General features: G+C 44.1%; 1 protein-coding gene across 3 annotated transcripts in view; it reads right to left on the reverse strand.

Annotated features, from left to right (window-relative positions):
- The window catches only part of NRAP (nebulin-related anchoring protein), a 70,263-nt gene that overhangs the window by 30,149 nt on the left and 20,659 nt on the right, over positions 1 to 19,455 (reverse strand). For all 3 annotated transcript variants that reach the window (XM_008571021.1, XM_008571023.1, XM_008571022.1), the window contains 11 exons: positions 16,752 to 16,850; positions 15,742 to 15,846; positions 14,114 to 14,221; positions 13,771 to 13,872; positions 11,678 to 11,875; positions 10,571 to 10,675; positions 7,831 to 7,929; positions 6,655 to 6,759; positions 5,359 to 5,466; positions 3,311 to 3,622; positions 1,899 to 2,003 (listed from right to left, as the gene is read on the reverse strand). In XM_008571021.1, coding sequence (XP_008569243.1) covers positions 1,899 to 2,003; positions 3,311 to 3,622; positions 5,359 to 5,466; positions 6,655 to 6,759; positions 7,831 to 7,929; positions 10,571 to 10,675; positions 11,678 to 11,875; positions 13,771 to 13,872; positions 14,114 to 14,221; positions 15,742 to 15,846; positions 16,752 to 16,850 — 1,446 coding nt within the window. The remainder of the gene's footprint in view (positions 1 to 1,898; positions 2,004 to 3,310; positions 3,623 to 5,358; positions 5,467 to 6,654; positions 6,760 to 7,830; positions 7,930 to 10,570; positions 10,676 to 11,677; positions 11,876 to 13,770; positions 13,873 to 14,113; positions 14,222 to 15,741; positions 15,847 to 16,751; positions 16,851 to 19,455) is intronic.

Below are 19,455 nucleotides of genomic sequence, written 5' to 3' on the forward strand. Positions count from 1 at the left end.
GCGGGAGTGCCACCGTGCTCCCAAGTGGCGCACTGTAGCAGTGCGCCACCGGGCCGGCCCCATTTGTGGCTCTTTCAACAGAAGCTGGCATTCTCTCTGAAAGTTAAGAGATCAGCTCAATTTAACAGTATCCTGGAAATACACCCACCTGAAATGAGATGGGAGGGCAAAGTTGCTGAGAGATGTTTTGCCCTGGGCTGGCCGTTACTCAGTTGGCCAGAGCATGGGGTTATAAAACCAAGGTCAAGGGTTCAGTTTCCCATACTGGCTAGCCACCAAAAAAGAAAAAAAAAAGATGTCTTGCCTTACATATTGAAGTCTAAGAACTGGTATGAGGCAAGACCATCAAGGAAGATGAGCAAATTTGTTGAGAAAGTCTGCAAAACGAGTTGACAAATTAAGACCACTGTGGGGTTAATGGTTCCCCAAATAACCTTTGGCTGCCAGACTTAGACGCATGAAGGAATCATTCTGAAGCCTAAGTGATGCATATTTCAGTCCTTATTTTTTGTTTCTTTTTATGAGTGGGCCCAGTATTGAGAGTTTTGGGTCACAGTCCTCAAACCTAAATACTTGTTCCTGTCCATTTTTCATGTTCATCCTCCTAAGAGGGCCTCTCCTTAACTAGAGTGAACAACTTAGGACAGTACTGTCCCCACTGAGTTCCCAGGTTCTTCTAAGCCTTAAATGTTGACCAAGGTCCCTAAACATTAGGCCAATCAGAGCGAGGACACTTTTGAAATCAGCTCCACAACGTGTGAGGTAACTAGAATGCTCTCCTATGGGAAAATATCATTGCTGGGCAAATGTGTTTGAAAAACCAACACAGATATCTTTCTATTTTAACTATCCACTCAGTAAGAAAGTCTCCTCCAAACAAGGTCCCAGGAGGCTCATTGCCAAAGCTAAAGTTTTCTGGGGCTATGGCCATTATGGTATCTTGCCCACCCAGAAAAGTCCAGAAAGACCAGGCTACTCAGAAGGCAACTAAACAAACACCCACTTGCCTTCTGGGCAAGTCCCTCCGCAAACAGACATCAAGAGAAATGGATTTGATGGTGTTCATTCCTCTGTGTGAGCGTGAGCCAGCAAATAACTGGTGTCCCTAGTCCAGTTTTTTTCCACTAGGGGCAATTCTGTCCCCTAAGGGACATTTGGCAATGTCTGGAGACATTTTGGTTGTCACATCTGGGCAGAGGGTGCTACTAGCATCTAGTGGGAAGAGACTGGGATGCAGCTAAACATCCCATAAGTTACAGGATGGCCCCACAGCAAAGAATTACCAACATGTCAATAGTGCTGACGTTGAGAAACCATGATCTTTCTTTAAAAGAGCTGCTCAATAATACTGTCCTAAAAGGTGACAAAATGGTTCTTTTACAAACAGTACTGCCTTAGGGTCCAGCCATGGTGGCTACGGGTAGGCAGGGGTGAGTAAGTAGAAGGGAGATTCCCCTCCAAGAGAGAACCACGTCATGTGCTGGACACCACATGAATATTCAAAAACTGTTTACACTGTGGCAGAGAGAGGGAGAAATGTGCATACGGTCACCAAAGGGCTCTCTGGGTGCAATAAATGTATCTTTTCATCATCTCTCCTGTGTTGCTTCATTAAAAAGGTAAGGTGGTGGGTAGCAATTGAGCTCCGTTTGATTGTCATTATTATTTATAATATCATTTGTCACCCACTTTGTTTTTGCCAGGGCTCTATAGGCCCCTACTGGTGTGTGTTTGGTATGTGGTTTCCCTCTAATTACCAGCCCTAGTCTGGCTTTTGAGGCCTTTCATGTGGCTTTGCCTTTTTCTTTGCCTTTTGAGTGGAAATTATTTTAATTTTATACAGAAACGCCGCACGCCTAATGCAGCCAGGCCTGTTACACGCTGTCAGGAAATCTCACCTCACTAATGAGTTCTCCTGCCTTCTTCGCCTGCTCCACATTTAATGACCCAGTGGCGACCCAGCCCGTGCCTTTCATCCACTTCACATCTGCCCTGTATTGGTTCTGACAAAGGAGAAAGAAAAAAAAAAACAAAAAAAAAACGGCAGGCCATTGTTGGTGCACAGACATTTACAGGGCTATTAGCGGCTCCCAACATAGCCTTGGTGCTAGCTGGGTCAAATTAGATGCCACTTTTGTCTTATCCATTTCTGCACAGTCACAGGTAGATGGATTTCCCCTTTAATAGGAGCCCTCTCTGCGGATGGTGGCTTCAGGTCCCACCCAACGCTATTGGGGGTACACCAGGAGAGGCCAGGTCACCTTGTCTCTCATTACGGACTCGTGGCTACCAAGGAAAGAAGCCCAGCCTCATTGTCTGCATTAGCAGTTTTCTTGTTTAAAATGACATGCAGGGGAGAAGAAACTGAGAATTCACAACAGAACTCAGGTGGGAGCTATTTGAGGGAATTTCACAAGACATCCGAGGCTTCCCACGGTGCTGATTCCTTCCCACGCACCTCGGTGAGGGAGGTATTTCTCATTTCCTTACTTGCCATTGAATGGGTAATTTTAACGGAAAGCTATTTAAACAGACACTTTCTAAAACTAGCTTATCATCTATCTATCATGAAACACCTCTACCAGGAAGGGTGTGTCTACACACACACACACACACACACACACACGGGTAACAGTCTGGCTGCAGCTGACCTGCCTTTTTGGTTCACCCACATTCTTACGCAAGAGTCAACTGAAGGCAGAAAGAAAACAGAACCAGGTGGGGACACAGGGAGGAAGGGGCAGGGGTTGCTGAAGACTAGTGATCTGCTCATTCCAAAAATGGGGACTACTAAAGTTGGGACGAGTTACCAGGGAAGCTCTACCATAGTGGGCCATAGTCAAGAATGTCACAGGGCCGAGCCTGTGGCGCACTCGGGAGAGTGTGGCACTGGGAGCGCAGCAGCGCTCCCGCCGCAGGTTCGGATCCTATATAGGGATGACCGGTGCGCTCACAGCGCTCACTGGCTGAGCGCGGTGCGGCCGGTCTCAAAAGGACAAAAAAAAAAAAAGAATGTCACAGACACATTTCCCCTCGGCAATAAAAAGAAGCCTGGAAAACGGGTAGATCAGAATTCTAAGAAGGGAAAAGTAGCTGTATGATTTTTCTTTTTGTTAATACAAAATCTGAAATAGGTATAGTTTGAATGAAAGTCAAACCACTAGGAAGCAAAATGTTTCCATTTAGGGATTTAGAAACAGATATCTCAGAAGCATAAACTGTTGTCTTGAAGGGTTCAGGGAAACATCTGCGCCAGCCCTAGCACACGCATACACACATGTACATGCACACGTGTACATGCAGAGCTTACGTCACTCTGTAAGCCATAGGCCTTCTTGGCCCACTCCACTTTCATGTCCGTGGGCAAAGCCGTAAAGTGATGCGATGCTGTCCTGTAGCCTATGTCTGTGGCTAAATGCTGTGCCTTGCGAGCATGGACAAGGTGGATCATGTCCAGAGAGACGTGGCACTGGGCTTTGGTGTCCTCGAATCCCTTCTTGTACTCCAGTTCACTCTGCAGCTTGGACATTTGCAGCGAGTGGCTCATTTGCGAATCTCCCTGTGCACCATTTGCCCCAATGAGCTTCCCTCTGGACCGCTCATAATTCTCCTTGTACTTCACCTAAATAAGAGGAATAGAGCAGGAACACATGAGAATGTCCTAAAGAAACTGTTCAGCTTCAAACCACAGGCACGAGAGTTAAAACGAAGCCATTCGGCAGAATCCTTTAGAATTAGAGTCATAAAAAGTTGGCCTCCTTTGAACAACTGATACATTTCCTTTCATCCAACAGTGAAATAAAGTGTTACTATCCGTCATTTCCCTTTTCACCTCGGCTGCCAGAAAGCTCAGAACTAAACTGAAAAGTCGGCTATTTTAACAGTGTTCTACCAATTTTCTAGTGAAATTCCATCTTTTCTCTAATTATTTGAGATCATTTTTTCTGGATTTATTTTTAAGTAGCCTGTTGTTTTCCATGAAATCTTTTTTGATAGGAGTCAGAACATTATAAAAAACAATATAAAAATAAAGAGTAGTCACAAAATGAAAAAGACACAGAATATCCAAAATGCAATTGCTGTTTTAAAAAGCAGCTCAAGTTAAAGAACTGGGATACAGATGTATATTTAAAAGTATGGGGAGCAAAAGGTAACATGTTGCTTGAAAAAAAAACACTAGGCCAAGAATAATGAGAACCAGAAGAAAGAATAAATATGGAAATGCTTTAAAAACTGTAGGGCCGGCCCGGTGGCGCACTGGATAGTGCGCCGCTTGGGAAGCGCGGCGGCGCTCCCGTCCGAGGGTTCGGATCCCGTGTACAGACCGGTTCCCGCTCACTGGCTGAGCGAGGCATGGGGGCGACGCTGAGGGTTGCAATCCCGTTGCCGGTCCCCGGCCCGGTGCGGGGGCAACACTGAGGGTTGCGATCCGTTGCCGGACACGGAAAAAAGACAAAAGACAAAAAAAAAACCCAAAAAAAACCCTGTAATATGATACCAGTGTGTGGCATTATTTTCAACATTATCATCACTATGGCCATCAGGACATTCAGCTCCACTCTCATCTCTGCCAACAACAACAGCATCAATATCTGCCACCATTTATCGAACACTTACTATGAGCCAGGCATGGGATAAACCTGTGCCACTCGAAGTATGTCCACAGACCAGTGCTGGTTTGTAAAATGTTACCAGCCGAAAGGATAAGAAGCTTATATCAGAATGTAGATAGTATCACCAAAGCACTGTTTGGTTCAGCTGATTTTTTTTTAAGCACGACTTTCTCGATGAAGGAAGCACAGTTTGATTTACATTCCAGGCCTTGTCTCACTCTGGACTCATAACAGATTGCATTAGACTATAAAACACTTAATATACATCAGTTCAGTTCATTTCCTCATAACTATTCTGTAATTTTCAACTTACTAGCACGTTAACTGAGATTTTGAAAGGTTAAATGACCTGCCTACAGTAACAATGCTAGCAGGTGGTAGAGCTGGGATTTTATTACCCAAGATCTATCTGATACCAGAGCCTGTATTCTTAACCATAATAGGCTACACCATCTTTAGAAAGTCATGAAATGTTTCTGAGCATCAGTTTATCTGTAAAGTGAGGAATTTGGACTATTACTCTTGCGATGACAACAGTTACCACTTACAAAAACCAATGTGTGGTAAGCAGTTTGCTAGGCACCGACATGATTATCTCATTGCAAGGTGTTTATTATTATCCCTGTTTTGTAGATAACAACCCTGAGGTTCAGTGAGGTTAAGAACCTGCCCAGACACTTTGAGACTCCCAGATGTAAAAAGGCAGGACTCCATGGCCTCTTGGACAAGTCCAGGGTGTACTCACCTCACTGGCCAGGTCCCTCTTGGCTTTGGCTGCCAGGAAAGGCAAGGAGTCCAGACATAGCTCAAACCCTTTTGCCTTCTGGTTTTCCCAGCTGCTCTTATACAGTTTCTAGGGGGATTTGAGAAAGAAGAGATTATTCGCATATAAGAGAATTTCTCTAGACTCTGTAATGAACTGTCTAGGAAGGAAATACCCATTACAATCTTCCGTAGAAACTCTGAGAGCCATAGAAATCATGTAGCCTGAATACAATCAGGCCTTCCTGCTCCTGCTTTGAGGCCTCTTGATACATAGGGATTCCATCAAAAGAAGCAGCAGCTGAACTCCAGAAGCCTTGCAAAATACTAGGAGTCTTCACGGAAGTCTCAAAGATTTGCAAAGGTGGAATACCACCGCAAGACACAGCGACATTTCTGAAAAGTCTGTTCTCCACCTGTTCACACACCTCCCAGCCAGCAGTGGCTCCAGCTACACCTTTCTCTTTCCTGGCCCCCAGCCCCTCTCCATCTGGGGCTTTTCCTTGCTGCTGTTGTTCCTGCTCTTGCTCCTCCCTCCAGATTTCAAGATCTTTCTTCTGGAAGGTTCTCCTCCCTTTCTGTGTGTGAATTGACTGAACATCTGTTTCGCCTTCCAATTCTTCTCCCCGACTATTACTCAGGTCTGGACCCTAAAGACCTGGGAGCTGGGCAAGGAGTGCCAAGAAAGGCCACCCTTAGAAGACACAGAGAGGGGGACAGTTGGGGCTCTGGACACCTGGATGTCGAGGGGCTGCCACTGTGCACGCCCTCCCCCGCTCCCCTTCCCCCTGCTTTATGCATATTAGCTTACTGGAGCCACATGACAACCCAGTGAGGAAGTGACTTGTATTAGCTTCATGTTATCATGGTATGATTGAGAATAAAGAATGTGCCCAAGGTCACACACCTGGTAAGTGGCAAAACCAAGGATCCAACCTAGATAGTGTGGAGCTCACGTCTGAGCTCTTCCTCACTCCCCTCTAGCACTACTCTTATGTTGTTTCAGCTCAGACCCCTGGAAGAGCCACTGCCTCCTGCCCCCTAATATATTCAGTGGCTCAAGTCTCCCACCAGCTCATTCCTGTGAAAGGTTGTCCTCCCGTCCCCCAAAACACTGATCAGGGGCCAGATCTGCTGGGTAAGCTGTTTTTAGAACAAGCAGATGTATGTCACCTCAGTTGACACAGAAACTACCAATGTGGCTGGTGAGTTTTGTTTACCAGGTGTCTATACACACAGCGGACAAGAGCCCACGGCTGCCCACTCCCGCTTGCTGTACCTCGCTGAGATTTGCAGCATTGGCTCGGGCCTGTAAGAAAAGAGGCTCGTCTTTGCTGATGGTGTACTGATGGACAGACTGCTCGTTTCCTGCCTTGTAGGCCACCTGTTGGGAGAGAATGTTGAGTCAGGAGCAGGTGGCAGAGGTGGCGGTGGGTGGGGTGGCATCACTTGTCATGTCTTGGCACTTCTCTGACTTGCACGGGAACCCACAAGACCAGGCACTGGGTGGCAGATACAAAGAGGTCTCAAGCCAGGGATCAACCTGAAAACTTCTCCCAGGTTTCTTTTTTCATACCTTTCCCTTGAGATGCCATTGACTTCCCCAAGTTATTGCTGTCTACACTGTCCATGGCCATAAAAAATACCCTACCAGAGGGTTCAGATTAGCACAGATTCCCCAAGTGGGAAAAATAAGAAGCATCCTCTACCTTCTGCCCCTCTATAATCAACCTTAATGTGGTCATAGGTACTGACACCGGGAAAGAGAGCAGTGACAAAAAACCAGCACAGGCAAACATCTCCTCCACGCAAGAGTTACCACCCTTGCTCTGTCTCTCTACCTTCCCCCCTACCCCTGACCTGAGTTTCTAAACAGTGGCTTTATGCTGATGCTGAATTATGTTGATAGCGTCCTTTCTGGCAGGTGTACCTGGACTTTTAGGAAGGAAAGCTAGGAAGGTCCTGGCCATATTGCAGCTACTATGGCCCCAGCTCGGTGTTGAACACTAATCTGTAAATAATGTACGTGGTGCCTCGTTGTTCTGCCTCCCATATTTGAGTTCAAGAGGGCATGACCTGCACACAGCCCACAAGCAAATGTTGTCCTCTTCCAAGATAATTCTCTACTGGCTCCACAATTACAGAGTCTTTGATGAGAGGTAGAAGAAAGAGAAAGAAGAAAGAAGGAACTAGGGAATACCAAAATCAGGAAAGGAATAAAGTCAGTCCTGCCTTTATCCTAACAACCAGGAAAGAAGCGTGGTGGGTAAAGCAGGGAGAGCTGGTGTCCAGTTCCCAGAAACAGCCTGGGAGCTGGCAGGAAGCTGGGCCCAACCTATTTAAAGGGAAGGCTCTTTGGTTCCTGATCGTGCTCGGGCAGCACCTGCTGTTGTCCCTGGAGGTTCCCAGGCCCATGACACAGCAGCTTGGTGGAGAAAGGGCAGCCAGGACTCACCCCGCTCTGCAGCTCCTGGCTCTTCTTGGCATGCTCCATCTGGGAGCTGTCGGCCACACTGGTGAATTTCAGCTCATCGACCCTCTGCCGGTAGTTTTTCTGTTTCCAAAGAAAAGGAACCCCATAGCATTAGGATTGGGCCGTCCACTACCACCAGATACAGGAGCACATACACACACACTTTCTGTGGCCCAAGCATTACCATGGGGGGAATGTTCCAGTTGGTCCTGCAGCTTAAACAGAGCCACACAGCCCTGAGACAGCCTGCTCTAGTGAGCTTGTTTCAGTTGCTGTTACTGAATGGGAACTTAAATTTTTTCCCTCAGTAAGTCCAGTATTTCACCATGTGCCCCAGGATGTATCCATTTTTTAAATCTGGATTTATAAAGGGTGAGGTGGAGGATCAAGGTTCAAATCTCACCTCCACCACTTCCCAGCTTCTTGACATTGGGCACATAACTTGATCTGCCCGATCCATCCTTGCCTCGACTGTACCATGAGGACAACCATAAAAGCTCCCTCACTCTGCAGTAGAGTGGAGGCTTCAATGTCACGCTCCACATGTGAGTCCAGGCCTTGGCACTGAGTGTTTAGTGCACAGCCATAGCCACTATCCATGGCATTATCATGATTATCCAGGAAGTGTCAGCTCTAAAGGTGAGGAAACACCGGAGCTACAAACAGAATGCTGGCACTCAGGTGGGATTCACCTTTCCAGTTTCTTATTTTCTAAGTCACTGAGGTCTGGTCCTCACAGTGTCCCTGTCTCACAGCCACAAATTAATTGGCAAATTTTCAAATGTGCTAATTTTGTCCCCCTAGGGAGACTTCTTGTCTTTCCTGAAGATTAGCTCCTCTGACTTTTCCACTGGAGTTGCCAAAGTCGATGGGAAAGGTGGCCACTGAGGACAGCTTGCTGAGGCAAAAGCTTTGCATGGTGGGGAGATGAGAGTTGAGCTCACAGCCTGGTTCCAGCAAAATTCCCAGTGTCACCAGTAAGAGGGTTACAGATACCAACTGAACCTGAAATAGTGATGGAACATTGGAAACTCCAATTTCAAACAGTGAGGGAAAAAAAAAAAAAGAATTCTAGAGAAAATATTCCAAAGAGACTTCTAATTTTCCTTCCTAGTTCCATTGTGTTGAAAGGGAAAACTCCTTCACCACATAATTGAAGGAAGTCACATTGCCCTTCCATTGTTGGAAATTCCCGGTTATCCCAGATGCTGCTTTGGTCAAATCCTAAGTACGTAAAGAGGAGCCAAGAATCAATCCACTCTGTGCAGAGCACAACAGGAGTATTAAAAAGGTGAAGGAAGTGATATCCTCCTGGCCTGCAAGGAGCTTGAAATTTGGTTGGCAACACAGGAAGGGAGCTGGAAACCGACATTCCTGAGGCTGAAGGGCCAACTGGTTGTGTCCTCCCCCATCACACCCCTATCCATGACAGACAGGACTCTGGTTGCTACACCTAGATTTTAATTGGCCTCAAAGAAGCTAGGTAATAGAAACCCTAGAGGGTTATTATTTTCTCACTACCTTCTTTATTTATATATTCTAACCCTGAAATTAGTCTTTGTCTGAGAGAAGGGTGACTGCAGTGGAAAAATAAAAATAAATTTATTTTATTTTTTTAAATTTATTTATTTATATTGATATTGGGATGCAATATTGCCTGGTGGTCAAGAGCTGGAGGATTGGATCAATCACGCTGGGTACACATCCCAGCTCTGCCACTTACTCAAAATGTGGCTTAAGTCTCCATTCTTTTATATGTAAAATGGTAATATTAATAGGATAATCATAGTATCTACTCACATAGAGCTGTTGTGACCTATACATAGCAATATGTATGGAACATACTCAAAGTGGCCAATAAATTACAACAATGATTCAATAATTATTATAAGTACATAAATGGCAGCTATTATCACTATTATTATCATTTGCAAGTGATATGCCAACTCAGCCTTCCTAGTCCCGAAACAAGAATCCCCTTTGAAGATCCCAAAGTTCCTGAAATAGTCACACTTCCAAATGACATGTCCTTCAAAAGTCCTCCTCTGCCTGCTGCCAAAGCCAGCTTTACATGGCATAAAAAGAAGCACAGGCTTAGAGCTGCAGGGACCTTGGAGAGTATCCTGTCCAATCTCCTTATTTTTATATGAACGAAAGAGAATCAGGAAGGTTAAGTGACTTGCCCGAAGTTTGCAGTGAGCTTAAGGCACCAGCATAATGAGAACAGAATGCTGACCTCCAAATATCAGACTCCCTGATTCAGAGAAATCAGGAGAAATTCAGAAGAAACCTCACACAAGAAATAAATTTTTCCCGTGAGCTGTATTTACACCCTTTCTAACCCAAACAACTCTAGGATGCAAGTGCTACTTAAAATAAATTGGTAGGCTTCTTAAAAGTACCTCTCCAGGAAGTTTAAAGGTCTGGAAAGTTAGTTCAGGTTGTGCTACAGGTGCAAAATGAAGAAGTCCTCCCCTTTGAATCACACCCAAATCAAAGAGGGGGGATCAGAAGAAAAGTTCACTGTCCGTGACTCAGGGCTGAGAACTCCTAGAGGTCAGGGGCCTGAGCTCAGCTTACCTCGCTGATCAGTTGTCCAGCCTTCTTGGCCTGCTCCAAATTAAGACTTCCCTCAGTCAAGAGGGGGGATCAGAAGAAAAGTTCACTGTCTGTGACTCAGGGCTGAGAACTCCTAGAGGTCAGGGGCCTGAGCTCAGGTTACCTCGCTGATCAGTTGTCCAGCCTTCTTGGCCTGCTCCAAATTAAGACTTCCCTCAGTCAGCCACCCGACTCCCTTCATCCATGCCAGGTCGGCCTTGTACTGCAGCTGCAAGAGAAAACCACCAAGCTCTCATCAGACGCATGCATGCAGATAGGACAAGGTTGATGGGAGAAGTTAGGAAAATCTTGATCCTGTGTTTGTTTTCCTGGAGGGACTGCTCTCTACTCTGCACAGGCAGGCAGATCTCTATTTGGGAGGTGGAGCCATGGGCCCACTTTGTAATGAGAACAGCACGTTCTACCTTAGTGTTTGATATAGTTTGGATATGTTCATTTCCCCAAAGCTCATGCTGAACTTTAATCCCCATTGTGACACCATTAAGAGGGTGGGAAATCCTATTACAGTAACTGAAAGGCAGGGCCTTGAAGAGGTGATTAGATTGTGAGGACCATGCCCTAGTGAATGGATTGATCCATGGATGGTTTCATGGTGGTCATGGGCATGGTTCTGATGGCTTTATAAAGAAAGCAAGTGAGAAGCTCAGTTCTCTCTCTCGCTCAAGCCATCTGCCATGTGACACCCTGCATCTCTATGGAAAGTCACCCCCATTGAAGGAGGCTCTCACCAGATATGTTCCCTGCACTTTGGACTTCCCAGCCTCTGAAACTGTGAGAAATAAATTCTGTTTCTTTATAAATTACCCAGTTTCAGGTACTCTTTTATAAGGAACAGAAACAGACTACAGTGATGAAATTACCACCATTTCACCAAAAAAGAGCATTTCTCATATTTTTTGACCAAGGACCTTCTTTGCCAACCTGCTAAATTTCCAAGATTTACTTACATTTCCAACATTTGCTCATCCCCACCACCAACACATGTTACTTTCCCAGTAGCTCTGAGCCCCAGTCCTCTGTCCTCAAGTCCCCATTGTCTCGACTCTATGTCTCCTTCCTCATCTGCTCTCCCTGGGCCCAGCACATCTCTAGCAATTCTTCCTCATCCTCTGACTTTTGTAATAGACTCATGCACAGGTGGAATATCACTCTGAAAGTGTATCTGATTGCAAGAGACACATGGGGAGAACTGGCATGGGGGAGGGCTCACCTCGCTCTGGAGCCCATAGGCTCTCTTGGCCCACTGAGTCTTCATGTCTTCAGGCAGCACGGTGTATTCATGCAGCTTCTTCCTATAGTCCAGATCACTGGCGAGAGCTTGGGCCTTCTTGGCATGCCTGATGTTGACCATATCCATGGGCAGGTGAAAGTGGGTCTTACTCTCTTCAAAGCCTTTCTTATATTCAACCTTCAATGTATCAAAACAAGGCCCATTAGTTAAAGCCTGCCCTTGCAGGAGTGATGTGAAACACAGGGAAGACTGACAGGCTTCCTGCACAATGCCACCCATCTGTCAGAAAGGTGTGACCCAATTTCTGGCTCTGCAAGGCAGTGTCGCTGGGGAGCTGAGGTTCCAGACTACTTTGTCTCTAGGAGAACTGCCTCTTGTCAATCCTAAATCTTTTTACCTGGCTGCTCCAGGAGGAGAACGCTCTATCCATGGTTTCTGTAGAAGCTTTAAGAGGCAGAATAACAAAGCTTGGGATTCAGAACCACACAAGCCTGAGTTCAAACCTGACCTGCTCTTTACCAACTGAGGGACCTCCAGAAAGTCAAATCACCTCCCTAACAGCTCATTTTCCTTGGGCAGTGGGGTGGACTCTAGTGATAAGTAAATGAAATAGTAGCTGAAACATGCTTAGTACAGGGACTGTCACATAGCAAACACTTGATAAATGTTAGCAATGAAGATGACATTGATGATGGTGGTGGTGATGGTGACGGTGACAGTGATGATGGTGTAGTCATGGGGAAAGGTAGAGGTAGTGTGCTACCGTGGAAGGAGTGTGGTGCCAGGTAGTAACAGGTCTAGGGTCTAATTCTCTACCTCTCTACCACTATACTGACTTCCATAGAACTTTGGACAAGACATAATCTTTTTGGTCCCCAATTGTTCCAACTGCAAATATAAGATACCAATCTGTTCTCTACCTAAACTGAAGCCAAATTCTCACTGCCTCTTTATGCTTCATGCCTATGCACTTCACAGGTCTTGTTCTTTAGACACATCCAGAATGGCAGCCTGGATGCCAACTCTCTTATTCTATCCAAGCCATAGCTCCGTAATAACTTGTCAGGTACTTATATCCAACTGCACCATCAGAGCAGCATAAGCACCTTTTCTCCAAGCAGCTAGTCTCACAGCTTGGAGCAGACACTCCATGCTCAGGAGTCCTTTTTGCCTGTTCAGCATTGGCATGGAAGACTTGATTAGAAACCAGATCTGTCCCTTCTAGCAGAACTGTTCTTCCCCAAAGGCTTTTGGTAAGTGACATTTACCAAAATTAATTTCTAGCCATTACAGTTGTTTACAAGCAGCATCATTCTGGATGCTTGGAGCCTGGGATGCGCCAGTTGATTACAAAATATTTTGAATGCCGTGTGTGTTTATGGTCTCAGGATTTGTCTAGGACATCACCACAATAGACAGGAGTTACTGCCTAACTCTCCCAGTAGAGTTAATCCCCATGAGGGAGGATCTTGTTCCATGTCGTTTGTGTTCTTACTGTCCCAGTGTCCCATACAGTATCTTGCCCACAGTAGTTGCTTGGAAAACATCTGTGGCATAAATAAAAGTGGCAGAATACCCTTGTACCTTGACCAGTAGATGCTTTCACCCTTAAGGCCACACTCCTCATCTACTTTAAGAGAATCGTGTGCTTTGGCAAAATAAAGAAACCAAACAAACTTCTTTTTTTTTTAAATTTTTTTTTTTTCCTTTTTGTCTTTTTTCGTGACCGGCAACGGATCGCGACCCTCAGTGTCGCGCCCGTACCAGACCGGGACCGGCAATGCGATCGCAACCCTCGGTGTTGCGCCTGCACCTCGCTCAGCCAGTGAGCGGGAACCGGTCTGTATGTGGGATCCGAACCCTCGGCGGGAGCGCCACCGTGCTTCCCAAGCAGCGCACTGTAGCAGTGCGCCACCGGGCCGGCCCTCAAACAAACTTCTTATGCAAGCCAGGAAAGAGAAGAGTTGCAGGTGGAAGTCAATAAAAAGGTAACAGTCCCAGGTGAAGTAGGCCCAGGAAAAACTTTTAAAGTAACTCTAAGGAAGGGGTTGGGGGGTAGAAAAAGAGTTTACCTCGCTGCTCATCTTGGCAACCTGCAGGGAGTGCAGAAGCCTGGAGTCGGTAGTTCCCATGGCTTTGCCTTTTGTTTTTTCATACTCTTCTCTGTATTTAATCTTGAGAGAAAGAAGGAAGTCTACTGTGAGAGAGAAACTTTGCCATCTAAAGGGCTGTAGTTTTAACAAGTGCAAAGGGAGCAATTCTGAAAAAACACCTCCCAGTCTTTGGCAAATCCAGAAGAAGATTAAAGTATTGCGATGTTTACAATGTTAACAGTCATTATTTTTTCTGCAGGACCACTGACATTTTATTGGAACCATTTCTTATGCATGTCTGAGTTAATGAGAGAAAACCTACATTGCTAGCAAGCTCCCCGGAGGCTTTGGCCGCCAGCAGAGACATGGCATCCAGCTTCATCTCAAATCCTGTCCCTCTTGTCTTCTCCCAGCCTTCTTTGTATTTCACCTGACAAACAAAAACACAGGTAAATAGGAGTTACTATACATATTCCTGCCAAAAGTGAAAGATTTTTTTTTAAAGCAAAGTTTGTTTCTTCATCTATTTAGAGACCAGAATGTTGGCTGTTATTATCGAAGTGATAACAGTGATTATTAACACAGTTAATTGATTCCTTGGCTGTAGAGCCATGCAGGGCAGTGGTAATGGGACAGAACAAAGAGAGGACCCATGTGTTCCTCCTCACTCTGTTGTTTCCTGGTCATGTGACCTTAAGCAATTACTTCTTTGTGCCTCGGTTTACCATCTGCAAAAAGAGTATCATATTATCTTTCTCAGGGTTGCTATGAGAATAAGTTGGATAGAGTATAAGAAAACAGATGCTAAACTGGTAAAGTGAAACAAAGATGTGAGGTATTTATATTGCCATGATAATAACAGCTACTGTTTATTGGCCCTTTCCTAAATGCTTTCTACTCATTAACTGCAAATCTTTGCATTAGGTGTGCGAGGCTCCAAGAAATTAAAGAGATCACCTAGGGTTACATATGTATAAAAAATGGCAGAGCCAACATCTGAACCCAGGTCTATCTGATTCCAAAGCCCATGCAACTAACTGTGTCCCTAAAAAAGCTCCTGGGGTTATATGATAATTCTATTCGTAAAGTGCCTACCTCAGCAGAGAACAGGTATTCAAAAAATGTTAGTTCCTTTTTTGTCTTCTGCTGCCCCACAAATCTCATCCAGAATGAGAAGCCTAAACATAGCCCAGTTGTGATTCCAGGAAGAATCTGATGATTAAGATTGGTTTTCTTAGAACCTGAGTTTCCTCCACACAGCAAATGACCAGTGAAGTCACTAGAATGCTGATGATGGATGTGTGTGTGTGTTCACATGCATCCTGTACACATGCTCATATAATGAGAATTAAATTGCTATGACTAGGGCCGGCCCGGTGGCGCATTGGAGAGTGCGCTGCTTGGGAGCGCGGTGGCGCTCCCACCGAGGGTTCGGATCCCATGTGGAGACTGGTTCCCGCTCACTGGCTGAGCGGGGCACGACACCGAGGGTTGCGATCCCGTTGCCGGTCCCCGGTCCGGTACGGGGGTCACATGCATCCTGTACACATGCTCATATAATGAGAATTAAATTGCTATGACTAGGGCCGGCCCAGTGGCGCATTGGAGAGTGCGCTGCTTGGGAGCGCGGTGGCGCTCCCACCGAGGGTTCGGATCCCATGTGGAGACTGGTTCCCGCTCACTGGCTGAGCGGGGCACGACACCGAGGGTTGCGATCCCATTGCCGGTCAGTAAAAAAGACAAAAAGGAAAAAAAAATTGCTATGACTAATTTATCCCTAAAGAGCTACCATGTGCCATGAGAAAGCAAAATTCAAAATTATAACACAATGAATGACTTTGATAAACCTTTCTTGGGAACAGAACCCACCCTACTTGATGGACTGTCTTGGTATCTTCGCTTTCACATCTATACATTACCCCACCACCATCTCCCGTGTTGTTTGCTCACCTCACTAAAGAGTTCAGCATTGGTTTTGGCCTTCACCAGCTGAGGTACATCCTGTGGCAATGTGTAATTCAACTTATTTTTCTCATAGTCAGCACGGTAATTCACCTGTTGGATTTAAAATAAATCTGCAGGGTTTTTATATGGGCAGAGAGAGAATACTGGGTAGAATACTCTCTTTCCCACTTTCCCCTTAGACCCATAGCTGGGAAGGAGTTTCTGGAAAGAAAATATTACAAGGAATCCTTTAATTTTGTGAATGTCTTGGATTAATAGATTAAAGATGACAAATAAAAAGTAAAACAACTCGAAGTGGTGAATTTGCAAGAGTGCCCTGTGACTACATCAGCAACTTCTCTTATAGCACTTGAGGGTATGAACTTTTTTTTTTTTTTAACTTACTGCAGTGCTGAACATCTTGCTACATGCAGGGTAGATACTCAATGAGTAATCATTAAATTCTTGCCCACATTGGAAAAAAGCCATCTTAAATCACACACACAAAAAAGAGCCAACCAGACATGTGATTCCTGACAGAAGAACACGGCATCATCTGAGAAGCAATGGTGCCCCCAAATTAAACCTGAACCTTGGACATTGGTGATATTAAAAATTATTATTAGTGTTTTGGTGTGATATATTAAAATTGTATGAATATGTTCAAGTTTTTTATCTTTTAGAGATTCATGCTGAAATATTTATAGATTAAGTTGTATAATACCTAGGAGTTTCTTCAAAATAATATGGGAGAAGGGAGGTGGATGTACCCATAGATGAAGAAAGATTGGCCATGAGTTGATAGTTGTTGAAGCTAGGTGATAGGTACGTTCCCCTACTTTTCAATGTATTTGTAATTTTCATAACACAAAATTTAAAGGGAGGGATAGTCATTTCATGGCTGTAATAAGATGTGCCACCATTAATGAAAGTTAAATCCTTGGGGGTCAGATGGCCAGAGGTCTCAAAGCAATCGCAAGACCCCACATCCAGCTGGGCAGGGGCAGGTCACTTACATGACTCAGTTGCTGGGCATTGATTTTGGCTTGAACAATTTGCGGAGTATTGGTCACAGAGCTGTACTTCAACTTGTCAATGCTTTGCCTGTAGTTGACCTAGGTAAAAACGGGCACAAGAAGATGTCACTTGCTCTAATTTGTAAGATTTGCTTAGCACCCTTCCTCTAAGCCCAACAGAGTGGTGATTCTGGCAATTCTCAAATTACTTGAAAAAGAAGCAAAGATTCCATTTTATACCAAAAGGGACTCCAAGCCCATAGGTAATAATAATTATGACTAACACATGATCCTAACTATGTGCCTGGCACTACCCCAAGTGCTTCCCTCATAATAACTCATTTCATCCTCCTAACCACCCTATGGGTGGCCACTATTATTATCCCTACCTTCCAATGTGGAAACTGAGGCACAGAGACCTAAAGTGACTTGCTCAAGGTCACCCAGCTAGTAAGTGTCAGAGCTAGCATTCAAATCCCAGGAGCCTGCCTCCCATGGTGGCTCGTAACCTATGCATTGTAAACCTGGCTTGCTTAAGCCAGTGTGTTTGCTCTTATTACTTGTTATTTTAAGAAAGACAACAGGCTCCCCATAGCCAGAGCTAGCATTGTTCAAACAGGGAAATGTATTCCAGGACTAAACAAATGACTTACAACTTAATTTCTAGAACAGGATCTAGGAAAAACAGAGTGCTCCTGACTTTGGGCCACAAAGTATTTTGTTGGATTTGGACACAAAGGACAGCATTGCTTTGTACTTTTCAGTTAATGATTCAAGGAGAAAAGTTTTTCATGTTCTGCATTTTGGACATGGGGAATGTAGGGAAAACTAGAAAATATAAAGTCATTTCAATGTCAACTATTAATGAGATTAGAGTACAGTGGCTTCCTAATGCATTAATTCAGAGAGAAAAAATTATCATCTCATAATGGAGTCTATTAGAATTCAGAATTATGCACAATGAAATGTCACAAAAACTGTATTTTTTAAGTGGCATACTCCTTCCTGATAATTCTGCATTAAGTATATTGCAGAGCACAATTACCGTTCTCTGCAGGACATAATTAACAGTCTCTATGATTAATCACATCTTTGTGACATCACAGATGCTTGGCCATTGCTTCCATCCACATTCTGAAGGGTTTCTTAGCTAACGAGAGAGTCTCATTTTAATTCTATTAGTGTTCATAAAGTCCATCTAAAGGGAATGCTTTCTAATTAAGGATCCATGCTTGTTTATTTAATTTTATAGCTATTTTACTGGCTTTAAGGCCAGTAGACAGAGAAACCAAAAATGTTCTTGTCAATGGATTCCCCAAACTTTCTGAATACTGAAGTCCCCACATTAGGAGTGATAAACTCAAATTTACACTGCAGCCAGGAAGGTAAGGTAAAGGAGGGTAAGACAGCCACCACTCAGTCCCAGGCAATTGCTGCCACTCAGGAACTAGGGCTATATTTCCCAGAGTTTTCAGATTTTTCAAGAAAAGGTGAAAAATATTAATTATTATGTTAACTCACAACTTCAACATGTTGATTCAATTTATTTTTCCACACTGTGTGGCCAAAGAAAACACTTCTGCAGCTTGGATGTGGTTCATAGATTGCCAGCTTAGAACCTACTTCCAAACTCAACTAATATTCTAATCCAGTCTAGTTTAATTCTTGTATCAGCCTTCCCCAGGTGGGCTAGCTATATTTCAGGTGCACAGTTTGATCCAGAGTTTTATATAGACAAATGTAGTAGTAAGTCATGTTATAATGAGAGTACGAAGTTGTAGGAATCTATCTTGTTATGTCTGTACTATTTATTAGGCATGATTTCTAGAGTTCTCCTGCAGAAGCACACACTCAGATTTTAATGAGGTGATTCTGATCTGCAAGTTTTCAAGGTAATAATGTATGCAGCCAAAAAAGGAAGAAAGGAGCATTGGCAGTGGTCAAGGTTAACTTTGGATTTCATTAAGGTGCAACGAATAAGTCAACACAACCAAACTGCCTGGGAAAAGAAGAAACAAAGTTTAGGGTTCTACTTCCTATTTCCTGCTTTATTACACACTTGAAAAGCCCCTTTCATCCGATAGACTTATCGTTTGCCAGTGATTGTCCTTCAATGTCCTGGACACTGTGTTAGATAATAGAGAAGATTCCCAGTTGAATCCTACTCCTCCTATTCTGAGCAAAAGAGAGAGAGACATGAAGACTTATTGACCTATAGCAAAACCCAAGTCAATTACTGGAGTTGTGCTGATCCCAAAGGATTGTGAAGGAAAACAGCACTGGGCATTCAACAAATACATGTTTAATTATTTGTTAAATTATTGATTGACTGGAAATAATCTTCACTGACAAAAAACCATGACACCAACTCACTTCTAAATGACCTTAAGTACTTTTTAAGATAGGAGATAACTTTCATCTTTTTCTTTGTATTTTTCTGTATTTTGTAATTTTCTATAATAAGCATGTAGTAAAATTCTTATGAGAAAACAAATTTAATTAATTGTACATATTAGCACAAGCCACACTATAAATTTTTAAAATTTATTGCTGTGATAATCAAGCGATACATGTACTTTCCTGTGTGCTCCTGAGAAAAAATTAAATGAATATTACCACTTCCTCTCAATTTTTATCCTTTTTTTTCACTTCCTTCAGTCCTTAACACACCACTCTTCAAAGCCTTCTTTAAAAAAACTCATCA

The sequence above is a fragment of the Galeopterus variegatus genome, unplaced genomic scaffold (genome assembly GCF_000696425.1).
Source record: "Galeopterus variegatus unplaced genomic scaffold, G_variegatus-3.0.2 Scaffold654, whole genome shotgun sequence".
NCBI classification, from domain to species: domain Eukaryota; kingdom Metazoa; phylum Chordata; class Mammalia; order Dermoptera; family Cynocephalidae; genus Galeopterus; species Galeopterus variegatus.